This window comes from Schistocerca gregaria, chromosome 4 (genome assembly GCF_023897955.1).
Source record: "Schistocerca gregaria isolate iqSchGreg1 chromosome 4, iqSchGreg1.2, whole genome shotgun sequence".
Taxonomy (NCBI): Eukaryota; Metazoa; Arthropoda; class Insecta; order Orthoptera; family Acrididae; genus Schistocerca; species Schistocerca gregaria.
Window position 1 is genome coordinate 116557520 of NC_064923.1, and position 25318 is coordinate 116582837.

At 39.1% G+C, this 25318-nt stretch overlaps 1 protein-coding gene across 4 annotated transcripts in view; it reads right to left on the reverse strand.

Annotated features, from left to right (window-relative positions):
- Window positions 1-25318, reverse strand: part of LOC126266741 (histone-lysine N-methyltransferase 2D) — a 129536-nt gene that overhangs the window by 44444 nt on the left and 59774 nt on the right. For 2 of the 4 annotated variants that reach the window (XM_049971229.1, XM_049971228.1), the window contains 4 exons: window positions 23510-23694; window positions 18522-18713; window positions 10627-10868; window positions 9430-9586 (listed from right to left, as the gene is read on the reverse strand). In XM_049971229.1, the coding sequence (XP_049827186.1) occupies window positions 9430-9586; window positions 10627-10868; window positions 18522-18713; window positions 23510-23694 (776 nt within the window). The remainder of the gene's footprint in view (window positions 1-9429; window positions 9587-10626; window positions 10869-18521; window positions 18714-23509; window positions 23695-25318) is intronic. The other 2 variants (XM_049971231.1, XM_049971230.1) reach the window with 1 other exon arrangement.

The window sequence follows — 25318 nt, forward strand, 5'->3', positions numbered from 1 at the left end:
AGGGAGTGAGACAGGGTTGTAGCCCATTCCCAATATTATTCAATCTGCATATTGAGTAAGCAGTAACGGAACCCAAGGAGAAATTCAGAGAGAGAAATTTCAGGGAGACGAACGAAAAGCTTAAAGGTTTGCTAGTAACATTATAATTCTGTCACAGACAGTAAACAACTTGGAAGAGCAGTTGACTGGATGGATATTGTCTTGAAAAGATGTCATACGGTGAACAACAAAAGTAAAACAAAGGTAATGGAATCTAGTCGAATTGCATCAGGTGACGCTTAAGGAATCATCAGATTAGGAAATAAGGCATCAAAAATAGTAGATGAGTTTTGCTATTAGGCCAGCAAAATAACTGACGATGAACAAAGTAGACAGTATATAAAATTCAAACTGACTATAACATGAAAATATTTCTGAAAATTGGAGTTTCTTAACACTTAATTTAAATTTAAGTGTTAGATATCTTTTGTGAAGGTATCTGCTAGAAGTGTAGTAGGTTTGTACAGAAAGGGCTTGTGGTTGACAAGCAGCTCTGAGACAAGAGAATGGAAGCTTATGAAATGTGGTGCTACACAGGAATGCTCAGAAGATTATACAGACAGATCGAATAACTAATGAAGAGGCAAAACGACTAGACGAAGGGGATTATTTAATACAACACATCCTGAGAAGTGAAGGAATCATCAGTTTCGGAAATTGACTAACAACAAAAACTGTACAAGGAGACCACAGGACAAGCACAGCATGCAGGGTCAAATAGTGTAGGTTGCATAGTTATTCAGAGATAAAGAGGCTTGCACAGTTTAGAGTACTGTGGAGAGCAGCATAACTGAAGATGATGTTGACACTAGTAACATTCAGACTTTCTGTAACAGTCACTGCACGATTTCTGCAACATCAAATTAGCGGGCCGAGGTGACTAAGATGGGATTTAACACCATCATTTTGGTGTGCGACTCATTGCAGAGCCTTTGTAGCATTTTCTTGTTAGCAACAATCAAAGAGCACCTTTGGGAATGAGTTTTTGTAGATTTTGTGGGCGGTTTTTGGGAACCATGATGTGTCTGGTTGCTAACACTATTTCTAACGTACAGTCTGTCATTTACTATAGCCGGAGCAGCCATCATCACACACCGTAGAAAAAGAGCTTTTCAATCATGGGCACTCAATTGTACTACAGTAACTGAGAATGGCCCAATGTTTCACCTCAATTTGAAATTTTCATTATAGAAACAGTATTTACCACCAGACAAATGATCCATTTCATTCTGCAATTAATTTAGAATTTGAGACACTTCAAGACAGAGACGAAGAAAGCAATGGAGATTACATTTCAAGAAGTCACCATCTTACAATTTTCTGGCAACTTACTACTCAACTCAGCCTTACCATAATATTACACAGACACTCCCAGCTTGCCTCACCACTGGCAAAAGTAGCACCACAGCAATGACTACTTTTCCGCCCAGGTACCCACCCCTGGAAACACATGTTTGAGTATCCTCATGGATGGATTACAGATGCAATTTTGAAACAATGTTGTCAGCAAATGTTTTTTATTAGCATCTGAAGAAAGTCAGTGGACACGACATTGTAACCAAATGAAGCCATGACTACCAGCAGTCAGTGTTCCAGTGACACCTTCACCTTCACAGGATACTTGTCATTACAATTTATATCATTCAGTAAGTCATAACAGTCCCAGCCACCAACTCTGGTGGAATCTCTGGATGATGACAGGAACTGAATGGAATCAGATGGTCACCACCTCATGTCGTGAAACAATACAGAGTGGGACAAATTTGAAAAATCAGTTGTAAGAAAGGCACATGTCAACTTCATTGATAAAATTTTGGATCAGTGTAGAAGATTGTATACAAGACTCTTGTATCACCTATTCTGCAGCACTGCTCAAATGGATAGGATCTTCAGCATGTCAAGATATGCGATAAGAATCAAAAGCATGCTGCTACATTTCTGAATAGCTGGTTATGCTCATATAAAATGTCATAGATAATCTTGATAATCTGAAATGTCAATTTTTAGAAGAAAGGCCAATTTGTAAAAAATGATGTGGGGTAGGTTTAGAGAATCAGTATTTAAGTCCATCTGTCTCAATTGTATATCCTGCATAAGCATTTTAACAGCTTAGAATTAGAATCTGTATGCAGATATACAGAAAGTATCCCCCCCCCCCCCCCCCTCCTAACACCTACAAACAGTTAAGTCCCCTATGCCATAAAATGTACAGCGACTCGCAGAGTATCCTTATGAATCTAAAAGATGGTGCTCTAATACAATACCATTGGTACATATAAGTGTATCTCCATGACATCTTACTGAATACTCTAGATAGAACAAATGAGTGCCAGTAATATCCCACCCTCACATTATTTGGATTTGGTACCATTGGACTTCCACCAACCGGTGTGTGTGTGTGTGTGTGTGTGTGTGTGTGTGTGTGTGTGTGTGTGTGTGTGTGTGTGTGTAACTTAACAGGTTGAGAAATCACGTGATGTTATTTCAATGGTTACAACATTTACAAAGAACTTGGCAGAATGAGCTCACTATCAGTTGTGACGTTCCACCCACTCTGGTCTGGCTGGGAAAGGTGTCACAAAGCTGTTGTATCCTCTCCTAAGATAAGCTTATCCAAAACTTTTGTACACAATCTTTGATAATCTGAATTTTGGCACTGGGGCAAAGTCAACATCCAAGCTGGTCCAACATGTGTTCTATAGGGGACAGATCAGAAGATCTTACTCTCCAAGGGAGTACCTTGACATCATGCACACACTTCATAGAAATATGTGCCACATATGGACAAACATTGTCCTATTGAAAAATGGAACCACAATACTTTCGCAAGAGAGGTTAACACATGTGGACATAAGATGTCCACAGTGTACGAAAGTACCACCAGAGTTCCCTCAATCACTACCAGACCGGACCTGAGGTCATACCCAATGGCTCCCCCCACCATGACATCAGGACTAACAGTGATGTGCATCTGCAAAACATTGGAAGAGTCTCCCCACAAGTCATTACTACACTCACCTACAATGATAAACTGGGATAATGCAGAACCATAATTCATTGCTGAACACAATGTGATGTCATTCATTAGCAGGGCATAATTTCCAGTCATGGCACCACTCCAAACAGCCATTTGCGTTGCAGTGTTGATGGCAGCCTAAGCTAGGGACATTAATTCCCTAGTCTGGCTGCTGCTAGTCTCCAATCAATGATGAAGGATAATGCAAAACGTTGCAGTGAGTCCATTACTTGTTCTCAGATGGCAAGTGCATATGTGAGGGGTTGATAATGTACTTGGTGCACAATTCGGTGATCTTCCCTTGAGACGGGTGGATGTGGTCGACAAGAACCTCAACAATGACTATTTTTGCCCTCATGTTCCCATGCAGTTCAATATCGGGCCAATGTCGCATCCAAAAACCCCAAAAATCTGGGTACTGCACAATCCGACTAGCTGAGCAAATGGAGGCCTGCTATGAGGTCAGGTGCCAATAATGCTGTCTCACAGTAAGAACACGGCATCGTGTCCTTTGCAATAATCACTCCAAATCTGATGCTAACACAGCACTTCTGTGTCCGTCCGCAGCTCGTGGACTAGTGGCTCGTATTGCTGTCTCTGGATCATGGGGTCCCCGGTTCGATTCCCAGCTGGGTTGGGATTTTCTCTGCCCAGGGACTGTGTCATCATCATCATCATCATCATCATCATCATCATCATCATCATCATCCGTGACAGTGGCTAGACTGGACAGTGTAAAAATTTTGACTGTGTAAAAATTGGGACATTGTACGAGTGCTGATGACCGCACAGTTGAGTGCCCCACAAACCAAACATCACCTCTGTGTCCTTCACAATAATCACTCCACATCTGATGCTGTTCACGCCCTTCATATACTCTACAAAGCCTAGCAACAACACTAAACACAAACAACACTATTGCTCTGTGCTGGCCTCTCTAACTGTTGGTTCTCCAATCCTCTACAGTTATTACCTTTTGCAGTGAATTATCACTAATAATGTAATAAAATAATACTAGATCTTTCTACCTACATATGTGTTATATATCACATTTATTAACATAGAGTAACAGGTGCCAGTCCCTGCACCACGTGTTGTTCTTCTGATGGTCTTCTTGCACTTTGTTAAAATTTTCTGGCATTGTAACTTTCCAACACACAATCATATCATCTGTGAACAGACTCACTGAGCTTCCAAAATTACCCACCAGATCATTTATGTGTACTGTGAACATAACTGTCTTATTACAATCTCTTGGGGTATTTCTAGAATTACTTTTACATCTTAACATTTTGGTCTGTTAAGAACAATCTCTCCCCATGAACCATGGACCTTGCCGTTGGTGGGGAGGCTTGCATGCCTCAGCGATACAGATAACCATACCGTAGGTGCAACCACAACGGAGGGGTATCTGTTGAGAGGCCAGACAAATGTGTGGTTCCTGAAGAGGGGCAGCAGCCTTTTCAGTAGTTGCAGGGGCAACAGTCTGGATGATTGACTGATCTGGCCTTTTAACACTAACCAAAACGGCCTTGCTGTGCTGGTACTGCGAACGGCTGAAAGCACAGGGAAACTAAAGCCATAATTTTTTACTGAGGGCATGCAGCTTTACTGTATGGTTAAATGATGATGATGTCCTCTTGGGTAAAATATTCAGGAGGTAAAAAAGTCCCCCATTCGGATCTCCGGATGGGGACTACTCAAGAGGGCGTTGTTATCAGGAGAAAGAAAACTGGAGTTCTACGGATCGGAGCGTGGGATGTCAGATCCCTTAATCGGACAGGTAGGTAAGAAAATTTAAAAAGGGAAATGGATAGGTTAAACTTAGATATAGTGGGAATTAGTGAAGTTCGGTGGCAGGAGGAATAAGACTTTTGGTCAGGTGATTACAGGGTTATAAATACAAAATCAAATAGGGGTAATGCAGCAGTAGGTTTCATAATGAATAAAAAAATAGAAGTGCAGGTAAGCTACTACAAATAGCATAGTGAACGCATTATTGTGGCCAAGATAGACACGAAGCCCATGCCTACTACAGTAGTACAAGTTTATATGCCAACTAGCTGTGCAGATGATGAAGAAATTGATAAAATGTATGATGAGATAAAAGAAATTATTCAGGTAGTGAAGGGAGACCAAAATTTAATAGTCATGGGTGACGAATTCAAGAGTAGGAAAAGGGAGAGAAGAAAACATAGTGGGTGAATATGGATTGGGGGGAAAGAAATGAAAGAGGAAGCTGCCTGGTAGAATTTTGCACAGAGCATAACTTAATCATAGCTAACACTTGGTTCAAGAATCAGATAGATTATATAATGGTAAGACAGAGATTTAGGAACCAGGTTTTAAATTTTAAGATATTTCCAGGGGCAGATGTGGACTCTGCCCACAATCTATTGGTTATGAACTGTAGATTAAAACTGAAGAAACTGCAAAAAGGTGGGAATTTAAGGTGATGAGACCTGGATAAACTGACTAAAACAGAGGTTGTACAGAGTTTCAGGGAGAGCATAAGGGAACAATTGACAGGAATGGGGGAAAGAAATACAGTAGAAGAAGAATGGGTAGCTCTGAGGGATGAAGTAGTGAAGGCAGCAGAGGATCAAGTAGGTAAAAAGACGAGGGCTAGTAGAAATCCTTGGGTAACAGAAGAAATATTGAATTTAATTGATGAAAGGAGAAAATATAAAAACGCAGTAAATGAAGCAGGCAGAAAGGAATACAAACGTCTCAAAAATGAGATTGACAGGAAGTGCAAAATAGCTAAGCAGGGATAGCTAGAGGACAAAAGTAAGGATGTAGAGGCTTATCTCACTAGGGGTAAGATAGATACTGCCTACAGGAAAATTAAAAAGAGAAAAGAGAGCCACTTGTATGAATATCAAGAGCTCAGATGGAAACCCAGTTCTAAGCAAAGAAGGAAAAGCAGAAAGGTGGAAGGAATATGTAGAGGGTCTATACAAGGGTGATGTTCTTGAGGACAATATTATGGAAATGGAAGAGGATGTAGATGAAGATGAAATGGGAGATACGATACAGCGTGAAGAGTTCGACAGAGCACAGAAAGAAACAATGCCCTGGGAGTAGACAACATTCCATTCCAACTTCTGATGGGCTTGGGAGAGCCAGTCCTGACAAAACTCTACCATCTGGTGAGCAAGATGTATTATACAGGTGAAATACCCTCAGACTTCAAGAAAAATGTAATAATTCCAAACCCAAAGAAAGCAGGTGTTGACAGATGTGAAAATTACCGAACTATCAGTTTAATAAGTCACAGCGCAAAATACTAAAGAGAATTCTTTACAGACGAATGGAAAAACTGGTAGAAGCCGACCTCTGAGAAGATCAGTTTGGATTCCATAGAAATGTTGGAACACGTGAGGCAATACTGACCCTACGATTCATCTTAGAAAATAGATTAAGGAATAGCAAACCTACGTTTCTAGCATTTGTAGACTTAGAGAAGGCTTTTGACAATGTTGACTGGAATACTCTCTTTCAAATTCTGGAGGTAACAGGGGTAAAATACAGGGAGAGAAAGACTATTTACAATTTGTACAGAAACCAGATGGCAGTTATAAGAGTCGAGGGACACGAAAGGGAAGCAGTGGTTGGGAAGGGAGTGAGACAGAGTTGTAGCCTCTCCCCAATGTTATTCAATCTGTATATTGAGCAAGCAGTAAAGGATACGAAAGAAAAATTCGGAGTACGAATTAAAATACATGGAGAAGAAATAAAAACTTTGAGGTTCGCCGATGACATTGCAATTTTGTCACAGACAGCAAAGGACTTGGAAGAGCAGTTGAACGGAATGTACAGTGTCTTGAAAGAAGGATATAAGATGAACATCAACAAAAGCAAAATGAGGATAATGGAATGTAGTCGAATTAGGGCGGGTGATGCTGCGGGAATTAGATTAGGAAATGAGATACTTGAAGTAGTAAACGAGTTTTGCTATTTGGGGAGCAAAATAACTGATGATGGTCGAAGTAGAGAGGATATCAAATGTAGACTGGTAATGGCAAGGAAAGCGTTTCTGAAGAAGAGAAATTTGTTAACATCGAGTATAGATTTAAGTGTCAGGAAGTCGTTTCTGAAAGTATTTGTATGGAGTGTAGCCATGTATGGAAGTGAAATAATGGGCGATAAATAGTTTGGACAAGAAGAGAATAGAAGCTTTTGAAATGTGGTGCTACAGAAGAATGCTGAAGATTAGATGGGTAGATCACAGAATTAATGAGGAGGTATTGAACAGAATTGGGGAGAAGAGAAGTTTGTGGCAAAACTTGACAAGAAGAAGGGACCGGTTGGTAGGACATGTTCTGAGGCAACAAAGGAATCACAAATTTAGCATTGGAGGGCAGTGTGGAGGGTAAAAATTGTAGAGGGAGACTAAGAGATGAATACAATAAGCAGATTCAGAAGGATGTAGGTTGCAGTAGGTACTGGGAGATGAAAAAGCTTGCACAGGATAGAATAGCATGGAGAGCTGCATCAAACCATTCTCATGACTGAAGACCACAACAACAAGAACAATCTGTTGAGTTCTATTTGGCAACAGTTTGGAGTTGTTTCAAATGCTTGCTGGAAATCAAGAAACATGGTGTCATCCTGGCCACAACTATCAATTGCCCTCTCGATTCCAGAGGCAAAGAGAGTGAGTTATGTTTCACAACATCACTGTCTGAAAAAATTCATGTGCATCCCTACACCAGAGGTTTGTGTTCACTAAAGATCTTCAATCATGCGTATGTGTCTAACAACCTTTCTTCAAAAGTACAATCCACTACATACAAACAAAATCTTTGCAGTAATGAATATACCACCATCCTGCCATTCAGGCTATCCATGTGATGTATATACCAGTCATATAAATATGTATAAGCAAGTAGCTCACACAATTCTGTCACTAATTTACCATTAACAAGCTACCAATAATTATATTTTCACACTAATGGATATAATTGAGCCATATTGCCAACATTATCATTTAATAATCTAAGGAATTTTTGGAAGGTGGCTATTAGCAACTGTCAAGTCTGTATAAAATGCATGTTTGACCATCAGCTGCTTTATTATTTAAAACCCAAATATCAACCAGTTTCAGTCACAGATCATCTTTACAGATTAGAGTTAAATCAGCTTAAGCCGCAGCATCACATCTGTCACCATTTAAAAAATGGTTACGTTTCATATGTAGAACATGCCATGAATTCCAGTTTACCTTAAAAAGTTGTGTGTGGTATACTGACACTGGAATTCATGACATGCTCTACATATGAGACATGACCATTTTTTAAGTAATGACAGATGTGATGCTGTGGCTTAAACTGTTTTAACCCTAATCTGACAAGATGGTCTGTGACAAACCGGTTGATATTTGAGTTTTAAACAAAAAAAAAGCAGCTGATGGTCAGACATGCATTTTATACATAAAAAGTTAAGCTACTACCAATGATAATTATTTGGACGAAATCATAAAGTTTTAATTACTGCCTCAACAAATAAAGTTATTACCTAAAATATTTGTTTAATTTGATGCACATGTCTGCAGCCCTAGTACACACCAAAATTCCCACGCCATAGTACTGCAGCATGTTGTTCCAGGGCCACAACAATATGGAACATTCCATTCCACTTAGACTCTACTTCATCAAGGGGGTCTGCCATTTTCTTTTAGCTCCCTAGTAGTGTGGTGTTTTATGGTGGCACAAGGATTTTACAAAGTGTACTGTGACTGCAGATATGAAATGTTAAGATCTAACTTCATTTCTTGATGTGGTAATTAAAACTTCATGGTTACCCATTGTGAACCAACTGCGAAGAATACTTAATCGTACTGAGCTTTGCAAATTCTGAAAATCAGTTTGAGCATTTTGTCATTACAATACTTTTAGCAATAGTGGCACAATTCATTTATTCTGATTACCAAAGCAAAAAGAGAAGTGACATGTACAAAATGAAAACAATGTGCATATAAGACGGAGAAATATTTGAAGTATGTCTATAGACACACAGTCCGAAAAGAAGGCAGCATAAAAGGTAATTAAATCAGATATCAATTGACATTTAGATTGAACTAATTCTATACACGTAGCCCTCAACCACAGACAAGGTTATATCTCTTAACTTAATTAACTGATGCACAATACTATGCAGCATAAACTGCCCAGGAAATATGTATACTTGCAGTATTGCTTTCTAATAACAGATCACTGGAAGAGTGTCTTTCTTCGTGAAAAGTGCTGGGAAATACAGGACCTCTTTAGGACACCGTAATACCTACAGCCACCCCTGCTCATGGAGGATTATTTCCTAACAATCTGATATGAAAGGTACACTATGAGAAAACTATGTATATATATACTTACAGAGGAAGTTTTTGTTCAACAGGTTTTTGTTCATCTTCCTGCACCATTATTTGCAGAATATGTGCAGCTCGTTCCTCATCATAATCTACACTGTCCAGTGCTATTGTAATAACACGCTCTGGTACAGACTGATACTGTTCTTGCAGCCGTCCCTTCACTGTACATGAAAAAGAAAAAATAGCTGCATGGTACAATATCTCTATCTTTTCAGTAAAGATTATTCTTATTTGTTAATAATTTATTTCATAATATGTAAAATTGTGTATCACTGGTTATTAAAGTTATTATCTGACACTATTACTCCACCTCAGGACAACACACACACACACACACACACACACACACACACACACAATCTGTTAGTACTTAATGGCATATATTCGGTATGCTTATGAGGCACGATCACTGTGAGGCCATACATTCTAGAATCGGTATGCCTATCAGGTAAGATTGCTGTGAGCACTGAGATAATCAATCTCTCCAAGGCGCCAGATTGAAGATACCTGTTTTTATAAAACACCGTGTTCTGCCGTTTGAAGAAGTCTGTAACTGCCTGCTCCACATCTCGCCTGACAGGAATCATCCAACCATTTGAGGCCATTTTTAAGGGACTGAAGGCGTGATATTCGAAAGGGGAGGCATCAAGACTATAGGATGGGTGCTCAAGTGTCTCCCATTTGAGTGTCTCAATAGAGACTCTGTCTCAGATTGACTGATGTCTTGTGCTGAATCACTTGCAGCATGGAACTTGGCACGTTTCCACAACGATGGGTTTTGACGGAATGCTGCCCCATACACATTTTTCATTCTCCGATGGATGTCTACCAGTCGACAGTCAAAAATGTGTAACAAAATATTGGTCATACTTGTACATATTTGGTAATAATGTAACCACAGTTCATGTTTCCTCATTTACGGCCTACACATCAGGAAGACACAAATACCACACTAATCGCTTGCCTACATGTCAGTGCTTCTATACCCTCATCAGAGTCACACTAGGCTGTATATACGCTGCAGCAATGCCCTCAAATGGAAACTTTCTGAATACCCCTTATACATATCAAATGCCCCAACTTTTACGACACATTTTGGACAAATAAGAAACAACAATCTGCTATTTACACATGCTCTCAACACAAATCTGAATTTCAAAATGCAATAATTAAACTCCTGATGCAATTTGAAAGAGCTTACTTTTTTGTTTCTCTTCAATACTCTTCATGCGTGGAGGTGGTGTTGGGGTGGCAGCTTGTGGTTCAGCTGCCTTCTGTTCATCCTCTTTCTGGCGGAGTGTAAGGCGTGGAGGTGGTGTGTCCCTTTTTTCAAACCCCATAGCAAGAAGTTTCTCTGATGCCTTCTGTACATTGTTTTCCGAGTTGCTTAAAATATCAAGCAACACTGTTTCCTCTGCTTTTGGAAATACACTCTTCAGGTACCTGTTAATGCAAATTCTATCACGAATTGAGAAAAAAAGAGAAAGAAAACAGTGAACAGGGAGAAGGACATAACATGTATATTGCCAAGTTGTAACGCCCAGCTGACTACCTATTTTGACATGTACTAACCCTGCATTACACATGCTGAGTAACCACTACTGCCAAACTGATAGCCATGAACCACACACATTCAACAGATAGCATCATAAGAGCAAAATACAGTATCTAAATTTCTTTTAAAGAAACCATTAATAGTGAAATACAATACTTTTAATTTGTTACAGCCCACACTAAATGCCTTTACTGAACTGTTAATACAACAAACATTGCATGAACATATACACTTTACAAAGACATTAATATTCTAAAAGACTATTTACTGCTTTCGCCCTATGAGGATGCAAATCAGATTTGTGCATTAAATACTGTAATGGTTGTGAGTGATATTTACCTTTGCGACTGGACATGGTGAGCTGATGTTAGTCAAGAATGCCTTTAAGGCAACAAAGATGCCATTATCAAGAACTCACTGAGATTGAATCAGGCCACATACTAGGGCTACGAGAAGCTGGATGTTCCTTCAGTGATACTACAGAAATAGTTGGCAGAATTGTAGTCACTGTACACAATTGCTGGCAGAAGTGCTCATGATAATGTATGATTGAAAGATGACCCAGCTGGGGATAGCCACGTGGCATTACCGAGAGGGAAGACCTTCATATTCAGTGTATGGCTCTCACATTTCATACTGAATATGCGGCAGCAATTTGAGCAGTAGGCGACACCAAGGTGACACAACAAACTGTTACAAATTGGTTACTTCAAGGACAGCTCCGAGCAACACAAGCCTTGAGGTGTGCATTCAACTGACCCCAAGCTGCCACCATTTGAGATTTCAGTGGTGTCAAGGAAGAGTTCACTGGAGGATAAGGTGGAGGTCAGTTGCGTTTTCTGATGGAAACTCGTTCTACCACAGCACCAGTGATGGCTGTGTGTTGGTTACAAGGAATCCAGTTGAGAGCCTGCAACCAAGCTGTCAGCATGCTACACACACTGGACCTACTCCTAGAGTTATGGTCTATGGTGCGATTTCGTATGACAGGAGCAGCACACTCACAGTTATCTCATACACTCTGGAGGATAAGGTGGAGGTCAGTTGCGTTTTCTGATGAAAACTTGTCCTACCACAGCACCAGTGATGGCTGTGTGTTGGTTACAAGGAATCCAGTTGAGAGCCTGCAACCAAGCTGTCAGCATGCTACACACACTGGACCTACTCCTAGAGTTATGGTCTATGGTGCGATTTCGTATGACAGGAGCAGCACACTCACAGTTATCTCATGCACTCTGACTGCGAATCTGTAGGTCAAACTGGTGATTCAACCTGTTGTGTTACCATTCACGAACAGCATTCCTGAGGGTATTTTCCAACAGACAATGCTTGCCCACAGATCACTGTTGTAACACAATATGCCCTACACAGACCTTGGCCTGCTCTATCACCAGATCTGTCTCCAATCAAGCACATAGGGGATATCATCAGATGACAACTCCAGCGTCATCCATGACCATTATGAACCATCCCTGTATTGATCAACCATGTACAACATGCATGGAACTCCATCCCTTGAACTGACATCCGGCAACTGCACAACACAATGCATGCACATTTGCATGCCTGCATTAGACATTCCGGCAGTTACAACAGTTATTAATGTACAAGCATTTAACATTTGCAATGGCTTATCTCAAGATTACATTAACCTGAGATTTTGTAATGTTAATCACTTAAATATGTCACCAAGACAAAGATATACCTATAATTTCATTACTCTACATTAATTATTTTTTGGTGTTGCAATGTTTTTCCATTGGTGTACATTACAATTGTTTATTTTGAGGTTCCAGACTCACTGCACCAATTGTTAATTCTCTACAGGTCTTCCTGCATTTTGTTATGATTTTCTAGCATTGCGACGTATAGAACAGCACCGTCTGTAAAAAGCCTCAGGGAATTTCCAAAGCTACCCGCTATGTCATTTATATATACTAAGACAGGTAATGGTCCTGCAATGCCCTCGCTTAGGGTATGCTCAAAGTTAATTTTAAGTCTAAAGCTTTCTCTTCATGGAGAATGACAAGCTGTGTTCTGTTTGCTAGAAACTCTTCACTCCCCTCACACAGCTGATTTGATATTCTTAAGCTTGTATTTTGTTCATTAGGCAGCAGCATTACTATATTGAATGCCTTCCAGGAGTGAATTCGGATCACCAAACAAATGTCAGGTTCAATTAACTTTGGGGGAAAAATTTTTTTTTTGATGGCACTATACAGTACTCAACGGCATGTAGGTGGGAACAATGGAGGCAGTTTTTATGTTCAGTTATCTTGAGTCCCAGATTCCTGCTGATTATGACTGCAGCAATGAAATCAACACGTTCTTGTTACTTGGTAAAAAGACATGATCCAAGTTTGATACTCTTAAGGAGCACAGATATAGTTTAACAATAAATATTTGTGTAGCAACGGCTATGGACTTTCAAGTTGTGATGCACAGACGTGAGACCTGGACCGTTAAGAAAGGCTGAACAATGTAGAACAGACTCCTCTGAATTGTGTGTTGGAGGGAATTCTGAGTGCCATGGCCTGCAAAGAGAACAAATAGGTCAATATTACAGCAAATAAAACCTGACTGCTCTTTAGAAGGTCCAATACCGAAACAAAACTAACCTACTTTGGGCACATTATGAGAAGACATGATTCGATGAAACAGACCCTTAACACTGGGGGAGATCAAAAGTATACAAACAGGAAAAAGGAGGGCTAGGATGAGTGGACTGATGGCATCAAAAAAGTAATGGATTGTAGTATGGAAAATCTACAGGAAATAGTACAGGACAGGAGAAATTTGTAAGCTATAGATCATAAGGTCATGGAGAGTCAGAATCAGCTAAACAATATGTGTGTGTGTGGGGGGGGGGGGGGTGGAGGGGGTGGAGGGAGGGAGGGAGGGGGAGAGAGAGAGAGAGAGAGAGAGAGAGAGAGAGAGAGAGAGATACTACTTCTTGCATCTCGTCGACATGAACAGCATTCTCGGTTTCACAAGATCACAGTTTTGAAACCCATGTTCATTACTAAAGGAGATTTTCTACAGAAATATTGTAACATGCAAGAATAAAATATGTTCCAAAATTGCACAACAAATCAACATTTAGTTTTGTGCATCTGTTCGATGATACTTATTGAAAACAGGAATGACTGTGATTTTTCAAATCATTAAGAACATGGACAAAAGAGCAACAGAAGAATGCCATTTGGTTGAATGAGTCTTGTTTCACACTGTTTCCAGTTTCTGGATGTGTTTACGTCCCAAGAGGGAAACATGGAGGAAGTTCGGTGATGATTTGGGCTGCCATGTTATGGTATTCCAGTGCCCCCCATGGTTACTCTGCAAGGTTGCATAACTGTCAAGGTCTATGTGCCCATTTTGACCAATCATGTCCATCCCATGGTACAACATTGGTTCCCCAATGGTGATCGGTGATGTTGTGTTCTGAGATGAGAGGCCACTCCCCTGGCTATCAGCCACCAAATCTCAATATTACTGAGCCTTTGTGAGACATGATCACTATACACCACCATCATCATCATTACTAGACGTGATCACTACCCATCACCAAACATGCCGTTATTAATCAGGAAGAGTGATGTCAGATTCCTTTGAAAACCATACAGGTCCTGAATTTACCCATTCTGAGTCCTCTGGAAGCTGTTTTGAATGTATACGGTTTTCTATACTATATTAGGCACGAGAATGTTTCGTGTTTTGTGTGTTTCCATAACAACTTTGTACTCCTGTGTGTAAGTTAAAAATTTGCAAGAAGTTTATATCTTCATTCATATAGAAGAGTTAGTCTTGTGAAACTGGGCGAATGTTTTTGAAACATCCTATATTATGGGTCCTTCGAGTCTTTCGCGGTGACATGCTTCAATAAAATTTTCTCAGTTTGTAAGCTGCATCACTTCAATTAAAACACTCAAGATTTCAATAGCTATCTCTGCCATCATCATCAGGAGCTGAAATCACTGACTGCCAGGGCTGGCACGGTGTTCCACTTACACAGATGCAATGACAGCATCCGGAATCTTGACAGCCAATAAAGGAAATGCCAGGGTGGCCCTGAATACCGGAGACTACCACTTGAAGATGCTGCATTTATAAGGAGATGATACGTATTAGGAGCTTAGATGATACATATTGGGAGTTTAGATGTGATCCAACACAGACAATCCTCAGAAAGATACGAAAGTTAATAATGGAATCCAGTATGCCAGAAGATGTGACGAAGAAATTAATTCCATGTGCCGCCAGACCTCCCTGGATTTATAGATTGATGAAGACACACATGGTAAATGTTCCTTTGAGATCTGTTGTTAGTGAGATCGGTTCACACATCTACAAATTGGCAAAAAATTTTGGCAGGGTTATAGCATCCAAATTGGGACACTGAAAACATCACATTGCTAAGTTGCCGTCATTTGTTGAAACTCTCAGGAAAATAAAGATAGGTCAAAATGAAATAATGGTTAGAAGAGTGTGTGTCACTTTTTACGGGAGTGCTGGTACAAGACCTGCTGGCTGATTTGACCCAAAAGTTTCCACCTGTTGCGCCTTGCGTTAATGACAATGTACTTTCTGTATCACAATGAATATTATGAGATGACAAGTGGCACAGCCATGAGATCCCCACTGTTTCTGGCTGTAACAAACTTTTTCATGGAGCACTTTGAGCAGCAAGCTCTGAACTCGGGTGTGGGGTTGCGTCCATGTTGCTTCCTACAGTACATTGATAACACCTTCTTGGTATGGCCTCATGGTGAAAATACACTGCAGCAGTTCATTGACCACATGAACAGTGTCCATCTAAATATTAATGTTGATTGGATAGGAATGTCAAGCTTCTGCTGTTGGATGTTTTAGTTGAGCAGAAGGCCAGATTGCTCATTCAGTGTACAGGAAATCTATGTACACTCACCGGTACTTAAAAGTCAACAGCTTTCACCACTCTGTACACAAGAAAACGGTACTGAATAAGTTAGTACAAAGGGCAAAGATTATTTCTGATGACAATCATCCAGCATTTGAAGCACATGTTCAGAGAAAATGGTTACAGCAAGAGAGGAATCACTAAAGCTTTCAAGTGCCACTGATTTAAGATGTCTCGTGAATAGGAAGAGGCCAAGTCAGCTGCATTCCTTCCATACTGTGGACCAACTACTAGCAAGATATGATATGCTTGCTGAAGAGACACAGACTGAGACTGGTGTTCTGGACCGTCTCCAACATAAGAGATACTTTGCGAGAGAGAGAGAGAGAGAGAGAGAGAGAGAGAGAGTTTTGGCTCAAACACCATAATATTGGGATTCTGTTAACACATAAGCAACCAAAACTAGAACGAACAGCAAGTGAGCTTTCCACATTAAGTGAAAGTAAAGATGAAGACTTGACACTTGTAGGGATGCAGGAGCGGCAGTTTCAAATGTGGTGTCAGCCACCTGCTCCATGTGACATCAATCAGGCAAGATGGAGCCACTAGGAGCTGCAGAACTTGTCTTCTGCATACACACCACTCTGGCCCTCCCTGGAAGGTTCTAGGCACTACTATCACATCTATGTAAGTAAAACAGTGTGCCAGCCATGGCAGTCAGTGATTCCAACTCCTGATGACGATGGCAGAGACAGCTATCAAAAGCTCGAGTGTTTTATTAGAAATGACAAGGTTTGTAAACCGATTATTCAACCCTACACAATGACATGATAAAAATGGCACAGTCTAGGATAATTATCTGATTTTCAAGATCAAATAGATCTATCTGGTTGGGTTGCTAATGGGTGTCTGAATAGAGAACTGATGATTTAAAAAAAAGAGCTGTTAGGCCAACATGCAGCCTGTGTCACAAGAAACATGAATTTTTTCCTCTTCAAAATAAACTTCCCATTGTGTACTCTTTGCACCTATATAATGAGTGAGATAACAAAAGATATTTAAGTATTGCAAAATGTAAAACTTCAACAAAGAAATAAGTTCAGCTACTGCAGACTGTGAACAAAAGAAAAGGTAATGGAAAACCTTTAACAGGGACTTATTCAAAACACAATTAAAATAATGTCTCATAAATAAATGTATGTTAATACTGAAAGAATTGTAAGCTCTTGACAATTTTAACTATATGAGACAATTACTGATTGACAGAAGTTGTAAATTACTGTAAGACAAAAATATTTTGTAATTAAGCATAAAAACAACTTCCTATTGATATTCCGCCTGTTTTGACAAAATCCATTAATATAAATGGTATTCTGTATGAACCTGTAGATGAACATGAGGTATGAAATTTTCAACACACGACCACATGCAAAAGGAGATAAAAATACGGAAATAAATTTTAACTTTATGTCTGTATGCAAAGAACTGCAGTGCAGTGACAATGGACAGTTGTGAACAGACCATACACGAAGAGATACAGAACATTCTTTAAAAATAAATTACATGATACTCACAGACTTGCTTCTGAAACTAGTTTTTTCCCCCTTAATAGCTCAATTTCTCATGAAATGTTTATGAGAATTACACAGCTACACACAGTTTTTATAAAATTATCTTGTGTTCATGGCTATCACTCTGTTCATTCACATTATTGTTGGACATGAGTTTTTACTAGCACTAGCAATCAGAGTAATTCACTCCTGATGATCAACACGTTACCCAGTACCCAAGAAAATTATCAGATACTGGTACACAATATATAGCTTACTCTGTAATGCACGTCATGCACATTTCATCATGCCACAAACTAATGAAGAAAACAGTTCACATCCTATAATGAAAATATTTCAATACAATAATTTCCAACAATCATTATACAATTAACTTCAGATTCTCTCTCTACACAACACTCTACAAATCAAATATACATCCATTCAATACATACTAACCTAAGGAGGTACTCAGGATCATTTCTTCTTAAAAAACCCTGTTCAAATAAAGTGAAAAACCAAATAAAAATATATCATAAATCAAAAGTGGGTGCTACTTAATCAATATTATATGAATACTACAAGGGAAATAATAATATACACTAAAATTATTCTAACAAAAATGCTAAAATACTACATATACATAAATTAATCAGTATGGCAAGTTTTCTCATAAAGTACATCCTGTATGTACAATGCAATTTATATGTATCACAGAGCATTGCTTTTTTATTTTGAAGTTTCCTTAACATATGTGTATGTTTAGATTCTTGATCAAATCTTTCACAGGCATCTGTGACTGCAATATATTTAACAAATGTACGAATGATATATCTGTGGTATGGAAAATATTTAATTTTTTTTAAGAAAATTCAGCATGTTATGTCAAAATATTTGTAATTACACTCACCACAAGTTAACAAGCATAACAAGAAATTTAAAAAAATAAAAATAAAAAAATGGGAGAAACCTTGCCATACCTCCTACATGCAGCTGTACTGGGTACTCTCATCTACAGGTTGGATGCAGGTGGTAAAATGTTCCTGGAACAAATAAAATGCTAGCTTTCAGCATGACATCAGAGACTGGCTTTAAATAACACATCCATGGAGAACCTCAATTTCATCTTTGGGGAGGAATGTGGTGGACGAGTCGCCAGCCGGGGACTATCATATGGTGGGCCGAGACCCAGGCCCAAGAGCCGGCCTGCCACAGGTGGAGAGGCAATTGTCCCTGGGCCTGGTGTTGACAGTGGGTACTTCTCCACCTGGAGGGCACTCATTACTACTGCCTCGCGATGATGGTACCTGTGGAAATGCTTTCATACTCATTTTGGATTGCAATGTTATGCTCAAAGAAACATTAAAGCACCTGAAATAAATACACACTCATTAAGTATCATAATGATGGCCACCAACACTGTGACAAAGAATTTTTGGTTGCAGTTCAGTTCATATACACATTATGAACACACAAAAAATTAAATGCATAAAAATATCTACATTTCATAACAACATAATCATTGAGACAGCCTCTTGGCTTGCAAACACCTCTTCCCCAATACGCAGTGTACTGTACTATGTCAAGATGATCCATTACTTAACCAGATTCTCTTTAGAAAAATGTACAGCTAAATATTTCCTCCCTTGAGACAATTCTAAGGTTTTCGTCATGCAATTGTTTTGTTAATGGCTTCCTGAATGTATCTAAAGTGAAAACTAGTAGAAAATTAGTTAACTACTGTTGTAGATAAATTAGACTTACACTAGAAACAATATTGATGACACCTGTTTGCAGATGTGATCTGTGAGTAATGCACTATTAAATCAAACTATTATTAGACAAGTTTGCTCTTTTCTGTTTATTGTCCCCAGAGGTACATCTCCTCTAGCTTCTCTCAACTCCGTAGTATAATGCTCAGAAAAAAGGGAAGCAGGAATGTGATTACATGTGGAAATTTATTTTATTCAGTCATACTGTGAAACTTCAGAAATCACATTTAGTGTTATTAATAGCCTAGAAGTGATATCTTTTTTCTAAACTTTTGAACCTTTTAAAAGTTAAAATTAGAACAACAATAATATTAAATTTACATTATTTATATACATTTATCTTGTGTTAAAGAAAAATGTTTGGTTAGGCCACAATGTAGCGTTACAAAGTAAATTCCTTTGAGTATAGCTTTTATAGTTGTTCTCATTATACTTTAATCATGATGTTTATGAAACAAGCTGCAATGCCCCTCTGTATTTTTTCCATTAATCAATAAACATGATGAGAGTAGTGTGCCAATCTGACAGTAAAAAACACATGGTTTTAGACAGAATTTACAATTACACATACACTTGATTGTGAGGTTTCATACTTCCTGCCAGTTAGTTAAAGAAATTCTACTTCATGCACATTATGTACGAAACAGCGTCAATTATGTCAGTGCTTCCCTCTTGCTTTTCCATCTTCACAGAAGCTCTCCTGGATATCTTGCTGCAGAAGAACACTTGGAAGCACTTCTTCAGTATATTATCAGATTGAATCATTGTCTTGTTTCCCGCAAAATGACAGTACAAATTGGTTGCATTTGGTGGAAAGCTTTTTCCAGAAACTATGAATCACAAACAAGATGGTAATTCATGAAAATAACTTAGTTCTATAATTTCATCCATGAACAGAAAGAGATTTGTTGCACTATATCCACTCCTAAAGGCAGCTTAGTTATTTTGCTTTATTAAACCCATGTTTGTTTCTATGTGACTGGGAATACATTTAGTGACTATCTCATGCATTGTGAAGAAGAGGCTGCTAGAAACAGTGTTTTTTTTTCACCTTTCTTGTACAATAAAACAAATGGAGCATTGTTCCAGTTTCGAGGAATTGTCTGCAGAGAAAGACATTCTGTAAATAATTTTTAAAATTACTTTTGTATTGCTGTTCTTTCGGTTTCAATTATTTGTATTGAAATACCATTACATCCTTCCTGCACACTTCCAATAGCTTTAAATATCTTATCTAGTGTTACTCCAGAATAACAACAATATTATGAGAATGACAGATTGCTGGTCACCATATAGAGACGTTGAGTTGCAGACAAAATGACTGCTATACATTTCAGCTTCTTCTGAATTAGAAAAAACACACACATTCACATGAGCACAACTCATCACATATATGACCAGTCTCTGCCCATTGTGTATACACAGCTGTGACCACAGCAGCCAGGCAGTGTTCGTGTGAATGTGTTCTCTACTTCAGAAGAAAGCCTTTTGGCCGAAAGCAAAACTGTATAGCAGTCATTTCGTTCTGCCCATCTGTAACTCAATGTCTCCTCTATATGGTGAGTAGCAATCTATCCTTTTTTTTTATTTTTTTGTTATTCCATTCTGGACTGTCAATTGGTGCAGTACTTCTGAATAGCACTTGCTTATGATCTATCTGGATTTCTGATTAATCTCTTGAATTACACAAAGAGAAAAAATCCAGCATTTGTTTATACACATAAATTTTGAAAAGCTTGTGCAGTTTCCTCTATGTTTCTAGTTTGGAAGATATGAGATGAGGTACTGGTGGAAGTAAAGCTGTGAGAGCTCAGTTTTTAGAGCACCTGCCTGCAAAAGGCAAAGGGGCAAAGGTCCCAGGTCCGAGATCAGGTCCAGCATACAGTTTTGGCCTACCATAAGTTTCCTCTATATTGTTTATTACTGTGCCATCTGAAATTTTAAGTGACAAAATGTGATGTCTACGTAACATATGTCTACGTAACATAACAAAGGAAGCCGCAAAGGTGATCATTCATCATGTAGCTGATGCATTGAATGATCTACAGGCACATAATTGAGACCAAAAACTTTGCTGAGCTTTCAGACTATGTGTTACTTTTGGGCTAACTACCAACAATATCACCCAACCATCCCTAGTTACCTTTCATTAACTCCACTCCTTCAACATAGCCTCATCTTCTGGCTGGTTACTGTGCTTCCACAGAAGGAATCTCAGCTCCTTTTGAGGAACATCCCCAACCCACTGCCTGAAACCTAACCTGCTGTACCAAGGCCACAAATCATATCCCTCACTGCCTCTTAGCATCCTCACCTCATTACCACCCTGACGCCACTTCCCTATACTCCTCAAACTCTCATCAACTGGGGACTCCAAACCCACTAACTTATTACGCCTGACCAAATACATATATAATATATGCATATAATCCCAACTGTTCTGTCCACAGATGAGCCTGTAGAGCCTGGCAGAATGCTGTGGCATAAATCAGCCAATGGCATCACCTGGATGCAGTGTGGAGGGGCATGTGGTCAGCACACCACTCTCCCAGCCGTTGTGTGGGAAGCTACATGGAGCCACTACTACTTGGTCAAGCAGCTCCTAAATTGGCATCACGAGTCTCAGTGGTTCCCATATCAATCCTCTCAACAAGGAAAAAATCCCTGGCAATACCAGGAATCAAATGTGAGCTCTCTGCATGGCAGCCACCTACACAGATCACTTGACTATGGAGACGGACAATCAACTAAATCCTTATCCACAACTAAACTCTTTTGAGGGAAAACTATACAAACTAATCACTAACCATAGGGACTCATATGACAATCTCATATGCCAACATGTTTATGACTATCTAGATGAAGCCTTCCTAGCTATTCCTACACACTTTACATGGTTCAGGTACAATGACAATATGTTCATGATCTGGACCCAGAGCCTAGACACTTCATCATCCCCCCCCACCCCCACCCCCCCGTTTTAACACGAACTTTTCTTACCAATTGCTCATTATCCTCCTCAGCCGGCTGTACTATTTTCCTGGATGCTGGACCCCCCCGCTCTGCTGGCTCCCTAAAAGATCTCTGTCCATATCAAGCCTACCAGCCAAACACTACCTTCAACTCTAATAGCTGCCACCCCTTCCACACAAAGTCTCTGGCAAGCTGTGGAAGGCACAACTCAAATGTAGTGACAAGCAACCCCTTTGGGCAGTGTGCTGAAAGTTTTTCTAAGGCCCTCACAGACAGGGACTACTCTCCAAATCCATCCTGCAAATAATCTCCTATGCTATATCCACACATGCCTCTTAATTCTCCAACCATTCCTGTAACTATTCCTAAATCATTATGCACCACCCAAGATTGGAACAACAAACACATCCTTCACAAGGAAAAAGGCACCACTACTTCCATTGTACTCTCAAATAAAAGAACCATTTTCCCAAAATTCTTTTGGCATCTTTCAAAATGGTATTCTGTCACAATGTTTCAACAAAGATTCTCATCAGTAGTACACTCAGGAGAGTCTGTATTCATACACCGTTTCAACAATTTTTCTATTCAGCATCTTCAGGAGATGTGCTGAATTCCTGCAGGAATACTGTTTGGACCACACATCTCTCTGACGGAGTGAGTGGATAAATCATGTGTCTCCGGAAGAGTGAAAAAGGATGTTGTTGTTGTTGTTGTGGTGGTGGTGGTGGTGGTGGTAGGAGGTCCAAGTGTCACATACTGATTCTCCTTCTCCAATATGTCCACCATCTTTAATACATAATCCCTATACATTGTTGAAAACAGAATTTTGGCTAAGTATCAGGTGCTTAAGAGAAGCTGTAATTTTTGTTCATCCTTATTGGGCTTGGTCTCATTCCCTCCACAATTGTTTAATATTATGAGGATATTTGAGTGTTTTCAGAAATACTCAGCAAATCACTTGATTTGATGCAAATGTACCTTATGGCATAAGATTTCACTTCTTCAATAAAATACTTCCAAAGCCACCAAATTTCGTGGTTTCATCTTTTCTAATCACTTAAGTAGCTGTGTCACAAAGTGCCTTTCTTTGACAGTGAATATGCTGTTTCCTGAGAGTATTTGATGACTTTATATTTCACTGTAAAATCTCCCCACTTATATGTGAGTTCAACACTTTGCCCTTCCTCTCTTTTGATAAGACTGAGACTGTTTTGCTGCACTATCTACAAAGTTTCACATTGTCCTTTCACTGAATATATTTGAGTTTGAAGGTTATACCACACTCTTATGAAGTACAGGAAAGTACACATACATCTGTGTTCTAGTGAAGTAAAAACGTACAAATAATAACTTACTTGATAAGCAATGCCCGAATGTGTGTTTCACTGACAGTTGGAAACATAGCACTGATTTTTGTAACAGCAACTTCAGTGTCATTTGCAGATGGTGCTGTAGCTGTTGCACTCCGTGCAGGAGATGAATAAGGTGTTCCAAAGCCAGGTCGTCCAGCAACAGGGCTTGGTCGCATGTTTGTTAGGTCCTGCCACAACACAATAAACATATACTTTTTTTGTGAAACATTATAAAAAATGCAATTTTTAATGCTACTGCTAACTGATGCCTCTGTGTCTTTGTGTGTGTGTGTGTGTGTGTGTGTGTGTGTGTGTGTGTGTGTGTGTGTGTGTGTGTGTGTGTGTGTGTGTGTGGAAGGGGGGGGGGGGGGGGGGATTTTTGCGAAAGAATAAACCACCATTTGATCTTTAAGGCATCTGTTAGTCTTGTTTAACTGCTTTGTTGGACTTCCTTAACAAGTATGATGTGTTAATGGTCTAAGAACTTTTGACAGTTTACTTGATAATGGTATGAAAGTCGGACTCTAGATAGTACAGAAGATAAAAACTGTAATGCACAGTCAAATGGTGGTTTGTTCTTCCAAATAATATAGTATGGCTATGGATCAACACCACAGAAAACTTTTTTGAGAGTGGTTAGTTGAGTTAAATAAACAGAATGACAACACAGTAAAAAACAAAGTATGAGCAAATGGTGTAAAAGGTACTAGTATTGTTACAATTAGGAAGATGGGTAACAGAGAGCAATTCAATGGAAGAATAATTATTCACAAAATTGAAATTAAGCCAACTACCATTTTACAGATTTACACTTCCATATCAAAAGCTGATGTGGTGGTGGTGGTGGTGGTGGTGTAAAGTAGAGAGGAAGTAGATGATGACACTCAGGACTTGATAAAATATGTACATTTAGGGGGGTGAAAATGGAATAGTTTTGGGTGATTTGAGCACCACAGCAGCAGGGGAGGAAAAAAACTGCACAATTACTGAAGAATATGGTGTGGGCTGAAGAAACAACACAGCAGAAACGTTTCAGGAATGATATGAAAAATTGCAGCTGACTGCAGCGAATGCTTCTAAGATTACAAGAGAAGAAGGGATACATGGAAAAGACCACGACAAACGTGAAAATGTAACTAAATCATAGTTAAACAAAAATTTATGGTACTGCACTGCCTATCCAGGCATGAACAACGATTCAGATCACAGACTTGTAGTGATGAACAGAAAACTGAAATTTAAAAACACAGAGAAAAAGTGAGAATAAAAAGACAATAATATTCTAAGAAACTAATTAAAACTGTGAAACAGAGGAATTTCTTTGTTTAATTCATTGGCCTGGACAAAAAAGTCTACTCTGTAACATTCTTCATTAATATTTTGAGTGTTAAAAAAATGGAAGTGGGACATAATAATGAAAAAAAAACAATTAGAAACAGAGAAAGCACCACCTATACCGCGCAAAAAAAACCAGATCTAACTCCATAGAAAAGGCTCACAAAAAATTTAGAACATATAAGTGTCAGCAAGCACACGTGTGTGTGTGTGTGTGTGTGTGTGTGTGTGTGTGTGTGTGTTTTGGGGAGGGGGGTGTTATGTGTGCACTGTTTTTGCAGAAGATAGGAAATGGTAGGATTATGATGAAAACTGCTTTGACAAAGAAGACCATTTAACAGAAGATAAGGGGGTTTATATGGAAGGAATCACTAATGTAGCCATGGGTTAACATAGCACAGAATGACTGAAGCAGAAAGAAATCAGCAAGAGTCACTGCGATAAACCCACAGTTACTAAAATCATTGAAGTTGTGTA